Source organism: Dreissena polymorpha, chromosome 12, assembly GCF_020536995.1.
Source record: "Dreissena polymorpha isolate Duluth1 chromosome 12, UMN_Dpol_1.0, whole genome shotgun sequence".
Taxonomy (NCBI): Eukaryota; Metazoa; Mollusca; class Bivalvia; order Myida; family Dreissenidae; genus Dreissena; species Dreissena polymorpha.
Window position 1 is genome coordinate 3,265,648 of NC_068366.1, and position 19,977 is coordinate 3,285,624.

Below are 19,977 nucleotides of genomic sequence, written 5' to 3' on the forward strand. Positions count from 1 at the left end.
GAACTCAATATTAATATCAATAAACTTCTGACTAGATGATTGTGTTGACTACACAATAATATAATAAATAAATAATAGTAAGGCTGGCGACTTGAGTAGTTGCACTGGTGCTACCTCCTGCTGAATCAATGTTATGTTTGGGTTTGACATGTTGCATTAGATTTGTGGTTGAGCCGGACTTAGGGTACACCACGTCCGTGAAACACAGTTAACACTTTGCTTTATCGGGAGGGCTTACCATCCTGAAACCCGAAATACTGCCACACTTTTGATTTAAGCTTGTTAGGCGTATCTGATAATTTCAATTTGTCGGCCACAACTTGTTCAGCCATTTTGACGCTTTTTCCGAAAGTAGACCATAACGCACTTATTGATTGGATGACTTAAGTAATAAAGTAACCAATCGCGCGCGTCGTAACTACAGGTAAAGATGAGACCTATACTTTCCTGTATCAAATAGTCAGAGTGCAACGCGCTTTACGTATCTATGTTTATATGTTAAAGAATCAAATCGAATTTGGTAGGGTTGGTATCGTAATCAAAGAAGCATTTAAAACCGATTTTCAATGCATCGGATCAAATCGTTGCAGCTCTAATATTAATACTACGGACGAAAGCAATGGCCGAAACATATTTAGTATTTAGAAATTTAAATAAACAAAAGTAATGTGTTTGTATTGTCTATTGTATTAAATGAAGACTATTTATGAAAAACTAAATCAAATTCTTCCGTCGGTGTACATCAGCCTTACTTACCGAGTTGCATTCTGAGAAAACTGGGCTTAATACATGTGCATAAAGTGTCGTCCCAGATTAGCCTGTGCAATCCGCACAGGCTAACAGGGACGACACTTTCCGCTTTTATGGTATTTTTATACCCCCTGTAGGGTGGCATATAGCAGTTGAACAGTCGTCAGTCAGTCAGTCAGTATGTCAGTCTGTCCGTCCGTCCGAAAACTTTTAACGTTGGCCATAACTTTTGCAATATTCAAGATAGCAACTTGATATTTGGCATGCATGTGTATCTCAGGGAGCTGCACATTTTGAGTGGTAAAATTTCAAGGTCAAGAAAAATTTTCAAGGTCTAGGGTCGCAAATACAAATCCAAGGGAAGTACTAAGCTTTAATGGAGATTATTATCTGACCTGCCAAATTATTTTTTTTTTTTAATAAATCAAAGCGGCGCAGTAGGGGTATTGTGTTTCTGACAAACACATTGTGGTAAAAGGTCAAGGTCATCCTTCAAGGTCTAAGGTCGAAAATACAAATCCAAAGGAATTAAGTAGCTTTAAAGAGAGATAATTATTATATATAATAACATGAAACCATACAACTGATGCATAATCAAAATAACATTTTATGGTCAAGCCAAGCACACAATGACACTTTTGGGCATACAAGTATCTTAGGTACTTTAAGGTTACCTGTGAATCTACAATCACGGTAGTGGCTTATAATTATTTGCTACTAAAAATGGAGATTTGTTAGAGACAATTATTTTCAAGGGTAGTAATTTATATGATTATAAATCTCAGATTATATATTTCCTTACTAACAATTTAAGTTCTTTTCACAGTTACTGTACAGATTTTGTATTTTGTTTATTTATAACTTAAATGATTGATTTGTCGAAGGTTTTTTTAAATGATATAATTATCTTTTTTTTTCCTGTACTAATCTGTGAAGGGTAGGTTTCATTACTTACATGTGGACTTATGTACATAGATACATGATGAACTGTGGCTATGATCTCTTTCATAAAATGTCAATGTTAAAGGTCAAAAAACAAAATCCAAGGGAAGTAATAAGCTTTAAAGGGAGATGATTTCTTTACCTGCCAAATGATAAATATAAATTTTATTTCAAAGCGGCGCAGTAGGGGGCATTGTGTTTCTGACGAACACATCTCTTGTTAGTTTCAAGAAAGTCCCTCTTTACCGAAAATCAAGTTTAGGCGTAAAGTGTCGTCCCTGATTAGCCTGTGAAGACTGCTGCACAGGCTAATCTGGGACAACACTTTACGCGCAAGTGTTTCTCAGAACACGACTTCCATTCATGCCCCTTTATATAGACAAGCAGAGGCAGCTAGCAGGCAAAATGCACGAGTTGAGCACAGAGATCAGGCGTATCAAGACCGAGGGGGAGGGGCGGGCCCTGGCCAGGGCGCAGGAGGAGCTGGCAGAGGTCAGAGAGGTCAAGGACAAGGTCACACAGGACCTGGACAAGGCCAAGAAGGTGAGGGAAAGGGCCAGTGTGGGATCAGTGGGTTTCGGCGTTTGTAATTTACATGTAGATGTTAATTGCTTGTTAATAAGAAAAGAAGCAATCCAAGTTAGACCTTTAAAATAGCATTCAAATGAATTAATCAGAGGGAAAACAACAATAATAAAGATGATGTCTACTGAACATTACTGTTCTCTGCGATGTCGCACTAAGTCCCACCTATTTCACAACAGTTGGGCTATGTCAGAAGATAGGGCGTGGGTCAGTGATATTTCCAAGGGAAGGGCAGAAGGAATGGACCAAGAGGGGGGGGGGGCATGTTTATGAGACATAATCTGTCTGCAAAGAAGGCCACTGGCTGGACAGAGTTGTACCATAGGGAGGTTTCTGTGATCAAGATTGTGGATATTTGTTTTGGTTTTTATTCATACTTGCACAGTTTACATCGTCTAAACACTAGATAGTTCATATACAGTTATGTCACAAAGATAAACATAGTTATAATATAAACATAGGCAGAATCATATACGGTTATGAAAAGGCTGGGCTAAATATTTGTTATATAATGGAGGAATAATGGAGGATAACAATTTGAAGTAAAGTAACAAAATTAGACGGACAGACAGTTTATTCAGAGTTATACATAAGTACATCGTCTTCATACACAAATATACACATTAATTTCTGTCATGAAATAGGTTTAACAACATTACATAACATACATGTAACATAAATGGTCATTTAAGAATTCAAATATAAATTAACACAATCAATTACAAGAATATGTAAATTCCATCAAAGCGGTAATTATTTATTTTTTTTAAACATAACATAACATAAAAAGTCATTTACGAATACAAATGTAAAAAGAACACAATGAATTGCAAGGATACATAAATTCCATCAAAGCGGCAATGAAATTTTTTTAACATTACATAACATAAATGGTCATTTAAGAATACAAAAATAAATAAACACAGTCAATTCCATCAAAGCGGTAATTAATTTTATTAACATTATTTAGAATTGTATTTCTTATAGCAAGAGCTTCCTTTATATATTTAAATACATTTGAAATGACTGATTTGTCACATGAAACTAATAACTTGTGGAATTTATATACAGATGGGTTAATATAAAATTTACGGCTTATATATTTTTTCCTTAAATCAGTGTTACATTGGCATATACATATAAAATGGTATTCATCTTCTAAATCCAAGTCATTACAACCTAAACAATAACATTCATTTCGTGGTATGTTATTTTTGGCGTATCTCCCAGTTTGGGTTCTCAAAGGATGTGCAGAGACTTAATCTTACAAAAAATAGTTGCAGTCGTCTAGGTAGTCAATCTAAATATCTTTCATATTCCAAACAGCTTTTAAAAAACTTTATAATTATCTAATACAATGTATAGTACTATGATTAATTTTACCGTACCATTCTTGTTTAAAATTGTCAACATTTGAACTCGCTAATAAAACTATTAACATGTACAACGTTTGGATTTTCAAAAACATAACCAAATCCAAAATTATTTGACATGTTCTTGACATTTGAGACCCAGTTTGTAAAACCTTTATTACAATCGCCCAAGGCTTGTTTGTACACAGTGTGCATTATGATATTATCATTGTTCAGAACTTTAAACCAATATTTAATAATCTTAACAAACCTGTTTACATACAATGGATATCTACTCAATTCCCCATAAACAGCAACATTACATGTATTTATTTTCACTTGTAGCAAGCGTTCGCAAAATTTCAAATGTATACTTCTAACTCATCGGACTTCGTGAAACCCCATACTTCTGAAGCATAATTTAATATTGAACCCACAAAAGAGTCAAACAACTGGCAAAATATTTTTGGTTTTATGTCAAATTCATTGCATTTAGACAATAATGTATTCATGGCCTTAAGGGCTTTACCAACCAAATGCTCCTGGTTAAGTTTAAAACTTCCAGTATAATTCAACACTGTTAAAGTTATCAACAACTTCAATAACATAACCATTATATACCCATTTTTTGTTTTCTTTGAATGCACCTCTCTTTCAAAATACCATTATTTTCGTTTTTGCAGTGTTCACATTTAACCCCCAAGAATTGCAATATAAGTTCAAGTAATCTAAATGTGTTTGAACTTCAGCCGGTGACTTGCCTAAATTAGCCATGTCCTCAGAAAATAATAATAAAATCAACACAATATCATCTATATTCAAACCAGAGTTAATGATATCTTGTAGGAAAAGTTCAAGGTATTCAACAAATAAAGAAAACAAAATCGCTGACATTACCTCCCCTTGCCTCAGCCCAACAGCATAACTAAAATAATCTTAATAGGATGAACAAGATTTTAAAGGACTTAACATTTGCATACATATCTTTCACTATTCTAAGCATTTTGCCTTGTATACCAGACTTAAACATTTTCAACCATAATGCATTGCGGTATATACTATCATAACATTTAAACATATCGACGTATATAACATACAAACGTTTATTTTCATTTAGATAATTTTGAACAATTGACATCAGTATAAAAACAGCATCAACAGTTGAATAACCTTACCTAAATCCGAACTGCGCATCCAAAATTGTAGTGTTTGCATTGCAAAATGTTTCAATGTGTTTATTTAAAATAGTGGTAAATAATTTGGAAAAGCAGCATACTAAGGTAATCCCTCTATAGTTATTTACATCATTAACTGCACCTTTTTTATGCAAAGGGATCACAACCCGTTCAGTCCATTTATCGGGACAGACAAAATATCACAGCATTCAAGAAAATATTCATTTAAAATACAATCGCTTTCCGGTGATTTATTTCGTTTCAAATGTTTTATTGCATACTTAACCTTCAACAGATATAGGTACGTCAAGTTCAGTAAATGCAGAATTTTCTAAGTGAAAATCATGATTTAAACAGAAATCCTCTGCTTCAGTATTATGAAAATCAGACATATTACTACTAAGGTTTTCAAAAAACAATGTAAATTCTTCTAGAGATATTTTATTTTTAATGACGCTATTTTTTTATTTGAAAAATTGCCATAAGTCCCTTGGTTTCTGTTTTCTTTAATTTTGAATCTCCAACATTTTTTGCATATAACAACATGCTTTCTTCTTGCGGATAAAGTCCTTATAAAATCTCTTACTTGTACATAAGCGTTCTCTGTTTATATCAGTTTTGCTTGAGTTAAAAATTTGTAAAGCGTCGTGGTACATATTTCGTGCAGTATCGCACTCCCTATCAAACCAGTCAGCATTCTTTATTCAATTATTAACATTGAAACTAGGGTTAGTATTATAAATACGTGTTCTACAAAATAATGGGTCCGCAACACTGTGAATGGTATCGGTAAATCTATTCAAAACATCATTAATTGACCTTCTACTTGAGTAATCTTCATGTTGTACATTAGTATTGAATACAGGTAACATGGAAATAATACCTGAGCGAAATTGACCTCGTAATGCATGTCCCATTTGTACTTGACATCAGTGTAAGGCTTGTGGACCATGTAATGCATGTCCCATTTGTACTTGACATCAGTGTAAGGCTTGTGGACTATGTAATGCATGTCCCATTTGTACTTGACATCAGTGTAAGGCTTGTGGACCATGTAATGCATGTCCCATTTGTACTTGACATCAGTGTAAGGCTTGTGGACCATGTAATGCATGTCCCATTTGTACTTGACATCAGTGTAAGGCTTGTGGACCATGTAATGCATGTCCCATTTGTACTTGACATCAGTGTAAGGCTTGTGGACCATGTAATGCATGTCCCATTTGTACTTGACATCAGTGTAAGGCTTGTGGACCATGTAATGCATGTCCCATTTGTACTTGACATCAGTGTAAGGCTTGTGGACCATGTAATGCATGTCCCATTTGTACTTGACATCAGTGTAAGGCTTGTGGACCATGTAATGCATGTCCCATTTGTACTTGACATCAGTGTAAGGTTTGTATTCAGATTAGACATTATTACATAATAAGGAAAAATTAGAAATATTATTTCTTTAAATAGAACCAGGTGGGAGGTGTGCCCAAGATATATAACATTATGCTCCAATGGACCACTCTGGTTGTGGGGATTTGGATTTGTTAGGAATGCTAGTGTGTGTTGCATGCTGTAGGGCTTGCAGGGCTTGCAGAACAGTATATAGAGGTTGCCGTGTGCTACATTTTCTTAATCTTGTTATGCACCCCCTACACACAAAGTGGGTGTCATAAAGCGGTGTTCTTATCCAACAATCTGTCTTTCCAATATTATGGTTGTCATATTTTGTTGATACAAGTTCTCTTCAACGGCTTTAAGGCAACTTTCACAGCTTTAAAACTTTAATGTGTAAATAGCTATTGACAGAGTTTCCTCCCTTTTTACATTTTCCATCTATAGAGTATGCATTAAATTATGATATATTTATTGTATTGTGTTGTTCTTGACACTTCTTAAACAAACAGGAAAGTGCAATTGTAGTATTCTCTTATCATTGCACTAAAGTTTTTTTCAGATGCTTTTCAATCTTAACTGAGATATAATTATAGGAAATCAAAATTTGCTTCTGTTATTCAACCTGCAGTAGGTACAATATACGCCTTTTGGTTTATATTCCATCAACATGCATTGCCATACACTGAACTTCGAAGATGATTATCAGATTATATACTGCTGAACAATTGTACTGAATGTAATTAAGAAGGTTCATTTAATCAAATATTTAGTACAGCATACAGTATATTTATTGTTTAGAGTTGCTAACTGATAGTAGTTATATGTAGATTTGGTATGTTTGTTGAATGTTGCACACAAGGTAAGCGGATTGCCTGTTTGATTTTGTAGGAATTATGCACTGTAAGTGACACCTTCTCTCTGTAGATACATCACTAGATACACCTCTCTACTAAATATGTAATATATGAATATATAGCTAGCACCTGTTACAACGTAGCTACCAGCCAACCTTTCAGTAAACCACTAGCAACCAACTATAAAGCTTGATCAATTTTTATAAGTATACAGCTTTCACAATTTCAGTGTTATTTTTTCTATACTTTAAAACTTACTAAGTTATGATTATTACTTCATGCATTATTAAAATATTCATTAATAAACAAGGTTGTTGTACGTTCTTGCAGAGAAATGTTCTAAATATTGTGTATTCTTGTTACTGATTTGTACTTGCTTTCATATTAAACATTTAACGTATTTGCACCATAATGCTCTTCTGTTTTCATGACATTATTAACCTTTCAGAAAACGTATAACAGAAACTATAGCTATATGATTGTTCATTTTCTACAACAAAACTTAAATTTTAAAAATAGAGCAGTACTTGTTTCAGCATTGGACCTAAGGTAGATAGTGTTTTAAAAGTCATTCATAACCTTGTTGGTTTTGTTGGCATGTAATGTGTCACAATACTTAAAGCATTGGCTCTACAAATTCAAGCAAATGGAGTTGGTCTTTGGAAAAAACAAGCTCATTCTTTTGGTTTAAGTGTCATCCCAGATTTTCCTGTGCATTCCTAGATAAGTCTTTACCATTCTATAAGGGACGGCACTTTTCGTTTTTGTGGATTTTTTAAATTTTAAAGTGAGTCTCTTCAGAACAAAAATCTAGTCTCGGCGGAAATTGTTGTCCTAGATAGGCTATTGCAGACTGCACAGCGGAAATTGTTGTCCTATATACGCCATTGCAGATTGCACAGCGCAATTTTTATGTCCCCCACTATAGTAGTGGGGGACATATTGTTTTTGCCCTGTCTGTTGGTTGGTTGGTTGGTCTGTCTGTCTGTCTGTCTGTTTGTGCCAACTTTAACATTTTGCAATAACTTTTGCTATATTGAAGATAGCAACTTCATATTTGGCATGCATGTGTATCTCATGAAGCTGCACATTTTGAGTGGTGAAAGGTCAAGGTCATCCTTCAAGGTCAGAGGTCAAATATAGGTGGCCAAAATCGCTCATTTTATGAATACTTTTGCAATATTGAAGATAGCTACTTGATATTTGGCATGCATGTGTATCTCATGGAGCTGCACATTTTGAGTGGTGAAAGGTCAAGGTCAAGGTCATCCTTCAAGGTCAGAGGTCAAATATATGTGGCCCAAATCGCTTATTTTATGAATACTTTTGCAATATTGAAGATAGCAACTTGATATTTGGCATGCATGTGTATCTCATGGAGCTGCACATTTTGAGTGGTGAAAGGTCAAGGTCATTCTTCAAGGTCAAATGTCAAATATATGTGGCCCAAATCGCTTATTTTATGAATACTTTTGCGATATTGAAGATAGCAACTTGATATTTGGCATGCATGTGTATCTCATGGAGCTGCACATTTTGAGTGGTGAAAGGTCAAGGTCAAGGTCATCCTTCAAGGTCAAATATATGGGTCAAAATTGCGCATGTAATGTCACTTCTGCAATATTGAAGCTAGCAATTTTATATTTGAAATGCGTGTGTATCTCAAGGAGCTGCACATTTCGAGTGGTGAAGGGTCAAGGTCAAGGTCATCCTACAAGGTCAAACATCATATAGGGGGACATTGTGTTTCACAAACACATCTTGTTTGTCCTAGATAAGCCATTGCAGACTGCACAGCGGATATTGTTGTCGTAGATAAGCCATTGCAGACTGCACAGCGGAAATTGTTGTCCTATATTAGCTATTACAAACTGCACAGCGGAATTTTTTGTCCTAGATAAGCCATTGCAGACTGCACAGCCTAATTTGGGATGGCATTTTACGAACATGCATAAAGCCTGGTTTTCCGAGAGACCTACTAATATATATTATTTTATTGACCCTGGTTCTGTATGGGCACTTATCATGTTTATCACCCATGTATTAGTTTATTAATTCTCACAAAAATATAGATCAAATATCCATTGGTCCAACCTTCACTATGTCTCCTTGCATAATCATAAGCATGTGAATTGATTTTGTTATGGCATAACCATGAATATGCAATATTATTTCAGCATCTAGTCATTTATATATATCCAACAATCTTTGTTGTAACAAGTCATGTGTTTGAAGGTTAATTAGACTTTTTAATATTTCCTTTTTCCTCATTGTTTAGTCAGAAACCGAACAAAGTTTTGAATTTGTATCCATTATAACTTCTTTTTGTTCAAGATAATCAGGGATCGATTTGTATTTTATGACCCCATTGGTGTATTTTTGCATAAAGAAGGACGAAGATTAAAGCAGTAAAATATACGTTGATTTCTAAAACCCTCAAAGTGCATGATTTGAAATCGGAACACTTATTGCATGAATAAATGTAAGTACATAGTGAAATTATAATAGTAACTAAAGTTTATAAGGCCACAAAAAATTGATCAGATGTTAATATGATTTTCCACACTAAAAATGTTAAAATGAAATAATATCTTAATTGTGCGCCTGCAGGGCCCAGTATGCGCAGCACTAGTTGAACAATGTACAGGCGCCTGCAGGGCCCAGTATGCGCAGCACAAGTTGAACAATGTACAGGCGCCTGCAGGGCCCAGTATGCGCAGCACAAGTTGAACAATGTACAGGCGCCTGCAGGGCCCAGTATGCGCAGCACTAGTTGAACAATGTACAGGCGCCTGCAGGGCCCAGTATGCGCAGCACTAGTTGAACAATGTACAGGCGCCTGCAGGGCCCAGTATGCGCAGCACAAGTTGAACAATGTACACAATAGCCTGATTCAGTGATGAAACAGTCAGTAGTACAAAGTGGCAGAATTAAGTTGTGTGGGTCTTTCCTAAACAAAAAGGTCATTTTCCTCATGGTTGTTCTGAAATAGACTGGTACTGGTATATTTGCTCAGCAGCCATTGCTTCTGACTGTAACAGTTTGAAATGTTTCCCAATTGGGTCAATTTATAAAACAGGAAAGTGGATTTGCGGTATAATGCAGCAACTAAAACTGCATAAAATGCACACAATGTCAAAGTGAACATGGGCAATTTTTTACGAAAATGGGTATTATGCCATTTTGCCCCAAGGGTGCAATAAGGTACCATGTGCCTTCTAATTTCAATGTCACATGGTACCTTTTTGCACCCTTGCTACCCTTTCCGCTATAATGTCATGCAAGGTTTTGTGGTCTCTTTATGTGTCATTAGGACTCGTAATCAGAGTACACTGATGCAGATATGTCCTGAAACCCATTTTCTTCCCTCATGGCCCTGAAACCCATTTTCTTCCCTCATGGCCCTGAAACCCATTTTCTTCCCTCATGGCCCTGAAACCCATTTTCTTCCCTCATGGCCTTGAAACCCATTTTCTTCCCTCATGGACCTGAAACCCATTTTCTTCCCTAATGGCCCTGAAACCCATTTTCTTCCCTCATGGCCCTTAAACCCATTTTCTTCCCTCATGGCCCTGAAACCCATTTTCTTCCCTCATGGCCCTGAAACCCATTTTCTTCCCACATGGCTTTATTTCTAAAAACTTTTGTGAGTTGATTGAACAGGCTGATGATTCTGCCAATGGTCAGTCTGTTATTATTGTTGAAGATAGTTCTCAAGTTATTAAAAAGACAGAATGACTGAACTGCTTGCAGAAGTATACTTTGCTCTTATTTTAAAATCAATTAGCGTCAACAGGAAGAAATATTCACTCAATAACGGTTATCAATCCCTTACAAAAGTCAAGGACAAACTGGACCAGATTGTATTAATAAAAAAAATTGGACAGCTTTTAATGTGTTAAGTAGAAATGTTTAATGAAAATGAACAAAGTACTATTATGTTTAACTCTATAATTATAGAATTAAAATAGTCTTGTTGTCTTTTATTTTTATGGCATGTGCTTTCTCCAAATTTTGCCCCCTCATTTTTTTGTGGCATAATTCAGGAAAACAAATAATCAATTTCTTGTGGCCTAATAAATATTTGTATAGATATTATAAAATATATTCCAAAATGTGTTAATTAATGGCTTTGTACGCCTGCATATAACTAAATGTTAATTTACAAATGTGATATGCAAACACAAAAAGTTCTTGGTGCATTTATCAATTTACTGTGCGCTGAAACAGCATTGATAAAAATGTAGATAAACAATATAGAAGTTTGATTCATTTTTTTCTCCATGCCAGCTGCTGGAGGTGAACCATCGTCGTGTACGTCAGCTGGAGACAAAGCACACAGCAGAGGTTAGGCAACTCCAGGAGAGGCTGGGGCAGGAGGAGGAGGCCGTGGTCGCACTGAGAGAGGAGGCACGGCTGAAGGACGAGCAGGTCAACAAACTGAAGAAGTCTCTCAAGGAGGTAAGGGCAGGTCAACAAATTGAAGAAGTCTCTCAAAGAGGTAAGGGCAGGTCAACAAACTCAAGAAGTCTCTTAAAGAGGTAAGGGCTGGTCAACAAACTCAAGAAGTCTCTCAAGGAGGTAAGGGCAGGTCAACAAATTGAAGAAGTCTCTTAAAGAGGTAAGGGCTGGTCAACAAACTCAAGAAGTCTCTCAAGGAGGTAAGGGCTGGTCAACAAATTGAAGAAGTCTCTCAAAGAGGTAAGGGCAGGTCAACAAACTCTAGAAGTCTCTCAAGGAGGTAAGGGCAGGTCAACAAATTGAAGAAGTCTCTCAAGGAGGTAAGGGCAGGTCAACAAACTCAAGAAGTCTCTTAAAGAGGTAAGGGCTGGTCAACAAACTCAAGAAGTCTCTCAAGGAGGTAAGGGCAGGTCAACAAATTGAAGAAGTCTCTTAAAGAGGTAAGGGCTGGTCAACAAACTCAAGAAGTCTCTCAAGGAGGTAAGGGCTGGTCAACAAATTGAAGAAGTCTCTCAAAGAGGTAAGGGCAGGTCAACAAACTCTAGAAGTCTCTCAAGGAGGTAAGGGCAGGTCAACAAATTGAAGAAGTCTCTCAAGGAGGTAAGGGCAGGTCAACAAACTCAAGAAGTCTCTCAAGGAGGTAAGGGCTGGTCAACAAACTCAAGAAGTCTCTCAAAGAGGTAAGGGCAGGTCAACAAACTCAAGAAGTCTCTCAAGGAGGTAAGGGCAGGTCAACAAATTGAAGAAGTCTCTCAAAGAGGTAAGGGCAGGTCAACAAACTCAAGAAGTCTCTTAAAGAGGTAAGGGCTGGTCAACAAACTCAAGAAGTCTCTCAAGGAGGTAAGGGCAGGTCAACAAACTCAAGAAGTCTCTTAAAGAGGTAAGGGCAGGTCAACAAACTCAAGAAGTCTCTTAAAGAGGTAAGGGCTGGTCAACAAATTGAAGAAGTCTCTCAAAGAGGTAAGGGCAGGTCAACAAACTCAAGAAGTCTCTCAAGGAGGTAAGGGCAGGTCAACAAATTGAAGAAGTCTCTCAAGGAGGTAAGGGCAGGTCAACAAACTCAAGAAGTCTCTCAAGGATGTAAGGGCAGGTCAACAAACTCAAGAAGTCTCTCAAGGAGGTAAGGGCAGGTCAACAAACTCAAGAAGTCTCTCAAGGAGGTAAGGGCAGGCTAAAGGCATAAGCATAAAGATTAGCCTGTGCAGTCCACACAGGTTAATAAGGGACTAGACTGGATTCTTGTTATAAAGGATTATAAGGTAAACAAACTGAAGAAGTCTCTCAAGGATGTTAGGGCTAGGATTTTATTATGCCCCCAGTAGGGTGGCATATAGCAGTTGAACTCTCCGTCAGTATGTCAGTCAGTCTGTCCGTCCGTCCAAAAAAACTTTAACATTGGCCATAACTTTTTCATTATTGAAGATAGCAACTTGATATTTGGCATGCATGTGTATCTCATGGAGCTGAACATTTTGAGTGGTGAAAGGTGAAGGTGAAGGTCATCCTTCAAGGTCAAATGTCAAATATATGGCGTCTGTCCCTTCGAAAACTTTAACATTGGCCATACATTTTTCAATATTGAAGATAGCAACTTGATATTTGGCATGCATGTGTATCTCATGAAGCTGCACATTTTGAGTGGTGGAAGTTCAAGGTCAAGGTCATCCTTCAAGGTCAAAGGTCAAAAAAAAAATTCAAAGCGACTTTCTCATGAAGCTGCACATTTTGAGTGGTGGAAGTTCAAGGTCATCCTTCAAGGTCAAGGTCATCCTTCAAGGTCAAAGGTAAAAAAAATTGTAAAAAATTCAAAGCGTTGTTATCATGAAGCTGCACATTTTGAGTGGTGGAAGTTCATGGTCATCCTTCAAGGTCAAGGTCATCCTTCAAGGTCAAAGGTCAAAGAAAAAAAATAATTTCAAAGCGGCGTTCTCATGAAGCTGCACATTTTGAGTGGTGGAAGTTCAAGGTCATCCTTCAAGGTCAAAGGTCAATTTTTTTTAATTATTTCAAAACCGCGCAATAGGGGGCATTGTGTTTCTTACGAACACATCTCTTGTATGAGCATTGTTCTGAAGGTACGTTGGCCTTGAAAGGGACCTTTTCACAGATTGAAGCTTTATATTGAAAAATTGTAAACATTGGATTAAAAAAGCTCCAGTACAAAATTAGAATAAAATTAAAGAAAGAAAAAAAGTAACCCTCAACTGGGCTCAAACCACTGACTGCTTGAGTAAAAGTCTAACGCTTAGACCACTCGGCCATCTGTGCTCATACAACGAGTGATGTGTTTTATACTTTATATAAGCAATCCTTGTAGTGTCACATAATATAACAACAACAACAGTTTTACGTTGCAACGCTTGATAATTTTCAGGTTTTTTAAATCGTGAAAAGATGCACATAATGGATATTTTAGACGATGGCAAATGTTCGGTATTACTGTTTCCTCAAAAATATCATAACTTCAACAAAAATGTGCGAATCTGAAACAATTTTGTATGCCCCCCGATCAATAGATCGGGGGTATATTGTTTTTGTCCTGGCTGTTTGTCTGTCATTCTGTCCCAAAACTTTAACCTTTGTTAAAGTTTGATAACTTTTTCAATACTGAAGATATTTGGCATGCATGTGTATCTCATGGAGCTGCACATTTTGAGTGGTGAAAAGTCAAGGTCAAGGTCATCCTTCAAGGTCAATAGTCAAATATCATTGTATTTTTCTTTCCTAAAACTTAAACCTTCGTTTAAGTTTTGTCATAAATTTTTGAATATTTTAAGATAGCAACTTGATAAGGTCAAGGTCATCCTTCAAGGTCAAAGGTCAAATTTATGGCTTCAAAGCAGCGCAATAGGGGGCATTGTGTTTCTGACAAACACATCTCTTATTTATTTTGTCAATTTACCAAAACGTGAAAAGGTCCCTTAAAGGTCTCAGATATGAGAAAGTCGACAAACTTAAGAAGTCTCTCAAGAAGGTAAGGTTGTGAAGCTTATTCCTCAATCTTCCAAGACTGGGATACATGATGTGCACAATCTTCCAAGACTGGGATACTTGATGTGCACAATCTTCCAAGACTGGGATACATGATGCGCACAATCTTCCAAGACTGGGATACTTGATGTGCACAATCCTCCAAGACTGGGATACTTGATGTGCACAATCTTCCAAGACTGGGATACATGATGCGCACAATCTTCCAAGACTGGGATACTTGATGTGCACAATCTTCCAAGACTGGGATACTTGATGTGCACAATCCTCCAAGACTGGGATACATGATGTGCACAATCTTCCAAGACTGGGATACTTGATGTGCACAATCTTCCAAGACTGGGATACATGATGCGCACAATCTTCCAAGACTGGGATACTTGATGTGCACAATCTTCCATGACTGGGATACTTGATGTGCACAATCTTCCAAGACTGGGATACATGATGCGCACAATCTTCCAAGACTGGGATACTTGATGTGCACAATCCTCCAAGACTGGGATACTTGATGTGCACAATCTTCCAAGACTGGGATACATGATGTGCACAATCTTCCAAGACTGGGATACATGATGTGCACAATCTTCCAAGACTGGGATACTTGATGTGCACAATCTTCCAAGACTGGGATACATGATGCGCACAATCTTCCAAGACTGGGATACTTGATGTGCACAATCTTCCAAGACTGGGATACTTGATGTGCACAATCCTCCAAGACTGGGATACTTGATGTGCACAATCTTCCAAGACTGGGATACATGATGTGCACAATCTTCCAAGACTGGGATACTTGATGTGCACAATCTTCCAAGACTGGGATACTTGATGTGCACAATCCTCCAAGACTGGGATACATGATGTGCATTAAGTGTTGTCCCTGATCAGTCAGTGTAGCCACCGGCCAATCAGGGACAACAATCTCGGCCTTAACTGGATTTTTGTTTAGAAGAAACCTCCTTTAAACAAACGATTCTATAAGGGTTAGGGTTAGCACTGAAAGTCTCTAACATGATTAGCATTTTTGAACTGCTTATGCTCATCATAAATGGCACATGCATTAGTATTTTTGAACTGCTTATGCTCATCTGAAATGGCACATGCATTAAGCCCTGTTTTCACAGAATGAGGCTCATATAATACTGTTATTAATTATCTGATTACATCTTGACCAGAACACCAATATAGGTGTCTAAAGCTTCATTACAAGACCATTATAAATTCAACCAATTAATGAGATGTTTACACAAGTTTATTATTTATTGGCTACATTGTGTACAAAGTGGTCATGGTGTTTTTTCTAGCAGAGTTTTGAGAGTGGTGATGTTCTCATTGAATTGAGCTAAAACATATCAGATTGTGACTAATATAATAGAAAGTTTGACCATTCAAAATGATGGATTTTAACCACGCATGTAAGTGAACAGTAACCTCGTAAGGTCAGTGGGTTGTAACCTAAAATGATAATGGAATCTGACCAAACTTGTAAGTAGATTGTAATCAATAAATGATGAGAGTGTGAACACACAATTTAGTAGATTGTATCAACCGAAGTTTACAATTTAAATCACAGAAGTTGACTGTAACCTCAAAGGTCAGTATATTGTAAATGACACCTCCCCTTTGTAGATACATCACTAGATAAACAGCTGTTATAAACATGTAATGTGAGAAACTATAGCCAGCATCTGTTACGCTACAGCCACCAGCCAATCTGTCAATAACCACTAGTGACCGACTGTACAGCCTTATCTGTAAAAAATTTAGTGTTATGATATCTATACTAACTTACAAAATAATAATAATTATTTCATTATTTGAGTCGCGTTTTGAGAGAACTGTGCATAATAAATGTGCGTAAAGTGTCGTCCCAGATTAGCCTGTGCAGTTTGCACAGGCTAATCAGGGACAACACTTTGCGCCTAAATTGGATTTTTGCTAAGAAGAGACTTCATTTAAACAAAAAATGTCATAAAAGCGGAAAGTGTCGTCCCTGATTAGCCTGTGTGGATTGCACAGGTTAATCTGGGATGACACTTTACGCACATGCATTATGCCCAGTTTTCTCAGAACACAACTCATTTATGCACATGGCTGCATGTTTTAGTTTGCCAGCAAGAACCAGGACCTGCAGGAGGAGAGCATGATGCTGAAGGAGCAGCTGCAGCAGTTTCAGTCAACGTCGCTGGATGAGGCCCAGAGACTACAGCGCCGCTTCGTGCGTGAGATGGCGCTGTGCTTCACTGACATCCAGTGCCTAGTGCAGATACTTGTGCAGCAGGCCGAGGGCAAGGATCCCAACGTGTCCCTTCTGCTGGGAACCAGGGGTGAGTTGTTGTTTGATAACGGACAGACAGACAGACAGTTTTTTTAGACTTATGCGAAAGTACGTCGTCTTCATACTCAAATATACCCATTATTTTCTGTCACGTAAATAGGTACAAAAACATAGCAAAACATGACATAAAATGAAGATTTTAACCATAACAAGAACAATTAAGTTCTATTGAGGGAGTTATGGAATTTACTAGACATTATTTTGTACAAATGGGAAGCAATCCTAAGCATAAATGTGATCATGATCAGTCTCTGTAGAGAGTTCTGATAATCTGAAATCAAAATCCTACTGATAGGATGCTGTTCCAAACATTTGATGATGGTTATTTGTATATTTTTGAGTTGTTGTTTATTTGAGCGGTTTCTGTGAAAACTCGGCTTAATGCAATTGTGTAAAGTGTTGTCCCAAATAAGCCTGTGCAGGGACGAAATTTCAAGTCTATACTGTATTTTCATTTTGACGAGACTTTCTGTAAATGAAAAATTCCGTAAATGTGGCAAGGGTCCTCCCTGATAAGCCTGTTAAGACTGCACAGACATTTTACGCACATGCAGACGATTGTGCCAAGTTCAATTACATTTGTAATACACAGTTACTTACACAAAATCCTTCCTGATCCAACAGCAATAGTTACTTGTAACTAATAAGGGAAGCAATCACAGGCATCTGAAAAGGTTTTGAATTGAGAAAGAGATTGTGTATAAAGTTATACTTGTATTTTTTTTAAAAACAGTGTTGTTCAACTTTAATCTTGCATGTTTAACCTTTCCTGCTCAGAAACAAAGTAAAAAATGGCTATATGCAACCAGCATAAAACAAGAGCTGCCTGCTCATCAGTCTCTTACGCTTGAAATTTAAAACCTTTAAACTTGATTCTTTTGAGAAAGGTCTTTCATTTTAATATGATTTTAAAGGAAATACAAAAATGTCAAAATGTGTACCGGAAAGGTAAAAGGTCAAAAGGATACCGGTACTCTTAATTTCAGCCTCGGTGGAGGAGGAGGGCGTGGCAGGGTCCATGAATGACGAGCAGTCACTGAAGCACTGGTTCTCCAAACTGAGAGAGTTGAGGGGCGAGGTGGAGACAGTCCGTAACACGATCTGCCACAAGTATGCCAAGGACATGGGAGACAATCTCAACTGTGCTCAGCAGTAGCAGGAGCAAGATAACCTGACATTGGGCAGCACTTACAGGGGAGACAACATGAAATGTGCTCAGTAATAAGGGACATAACAAAAGTTGTGCACAGAAGTGCTGATTAGTTGCAGAGGAGATAATATTGACTGCACTTATCAAGAACAGGGGATACAACCTCAACTGCCAACAAGGATTTGAGAAGCTTTGCATTGTACCCTATTATTCAGGATGAGAATTTTAGTGCAGAACACATCAAACGTAACTTACTTTTGAGAGATGGCAGCATTGTAATTTTGTGTATTGTATTAAAATGGCACAATGAAGTGATCTTTTGTTCCATTAAATACTTTTTCATGTGGTTAACTTCCCACTGTTGAAGTAGCATATTGCGCAATTATTTTGTACCTCAAGGCAAATTAAATGTACGACCTAGTCAATGTTTGGCTCAATACAGAACTGTCTGGCCCTTGTTATTACATTACAGACTGTTGACTGATATTAAAACTGATATGTTGTACAACTCAGTACCCTCATTTATAAAAGGAATTTTGTAAATCATTTCTTCATGGTATTTTCAAGAATTCACAATCATTAATTTTGAAAGTGTAAGTTTGACATTTTATTTAGCACTTGTACATTAATCCTAGGGATATGCACGCCTGATGTGTTTTTTTTTCAATGTAGTTGGAAAAAAGCACTTTAAAGAAAATGTGTATGAATTTTTTAATGTGCAAACTATTTTTAAAGTTATTTGCTGCCAAATTAACAGGGTATTTTCGTTTCTTTATTTTGCAAGTTTTATGCTTTATACTTTCATTCAAATACATAATAATCTCATTTAAGATGGTGTTATATATGAATATCAAATTTGTTTAATACCAAATTGGCCTTTATTCGTTCACACAGTCTCTTACATCTGTAAACATGTATTATCACATATTTTGACTAATTATCATACACATAACATGAAATCCTGCAATGTTCACCCTGTATAAGCCCTTGTGCTAATTCATCTAATTAATGTATGTAAATATTGTTATTTGTGCCAAATTTCTTACCTTCAATCCACTGATATCTTGTTTCACATTTTGTATAGTTTCATAGGATAATACAAAATTTCATATTGTATATAATGGGAACATTTTATTTATTTGTCTGTCTGGTGTTTGTTAGCTAGTTGTGTGGTGTGTGTGAACATAGTTGTGATCTAGTATGCATTTAGTTGACTGTATATCCAAAGATGGGTGATTTTGATTTGCACCAAAAGATATTTATGATATTAAATTAATTCACAAAGTTGACAGCATGTGTATTTGAGAGAATGGTAGTATTGGTTTGAAAAAATATTTTATATTCATAAGTTAATTTTACAGAGTTTTCAGTGAATTCGCAATTGTCAAGATATATTTTAAGTCTGCATAATATAAAACTAAGATCTGTTTTGGGTTTAATTTTCTGTCTGCTTTTATCTTACCAAAAACAACTTGTGTATGATGTTTTTGAAAAAATGTACTGTGTATATAATGTGGTTGTATCCAGTATTGTTGTAAATGACCTGTGTGAATGTTTGATTGAGCGGCGTTCTGGAAAAACTGTGCTTAATTTATGTGCGTAAAGTTTTGTTCCAGATTTGCCTGGCAGTTCCCACCAGCTTATCAGGGATAACACTTGTCGCTTGTATGGATTTTTTTGTTTTAAGGAGGTCTCTTCTTAGCAAAAAATCCTGTTTGGAAGGAAAGTAACATCCCTGATTAGCCCGTACAGACTGCACAGGCTAATCTGGTACAACACTTGATGCACATGCATTAAGCCCCGTTTTCCCAGAGCGTGGCTCAATTATTGTTGCTTGTGACTGTTTGACTGTGATATCATTGATCTCAGTGTATAGTGATAGTTTCTACTTTCTAGAAGTCTTTTGTACTGTCGGGGTGTTTACCACATTGATGTCCAGTTTTGTAATTAAAAGTTAAATTCAGTTGTGTTCTTGTCTACATAT

General features: G+C 36.7%; 1 protein-coding gene across 7 annotated transcripts in view; it reads left to right on the top strand.

Annotated features, from left to right (window-relative positions):
• Nucleotides 1-19,956, top strand: part of LOC127853365 (centrosomal protein of 85 kDa-like) — a 58,455-nt gene extending 38,499 nt beyond the window's left edge. Inside the window, exons 11-15 of one of the 7 annotated variants that reach the window (XM_052387836.1) lie at nt 2,072-2,235; nt 11,341-11,481; nt 11,802-11,831; nt 16,613-16,832; nt 17,830-19,956. In XM_052387836.1, coding sequence (XP_052243796.1) covers nt 2,072-2,235; nt 11,341-11,481; nt 11,802-11,831; nt 16,613-16,832; nt 17,830-17,999 — 725 coding nt within the window. In that variant the 3' untranslated portion in view covers nt 18,000-19,956. Of the gene's footprint in view, nt 1-2,071; nt 2,236-11,340; nt 11,512-11,801; nt 11,883-12,081; nt 12,192-12,271; nt 12,291-12,351; nt 12,415-12,521; nt 12,552-16,612; nt 16,833-17,829 lie in introns of those variants that run through there. The other 6 variants (XM_052387839.1, XM_052387840.1, XM_052387838.1 and 3 more) reach the window with 6 other exon arrangements.
• Nucleotides 19,957-19,977: the final 21 nt, after the last annotated feature.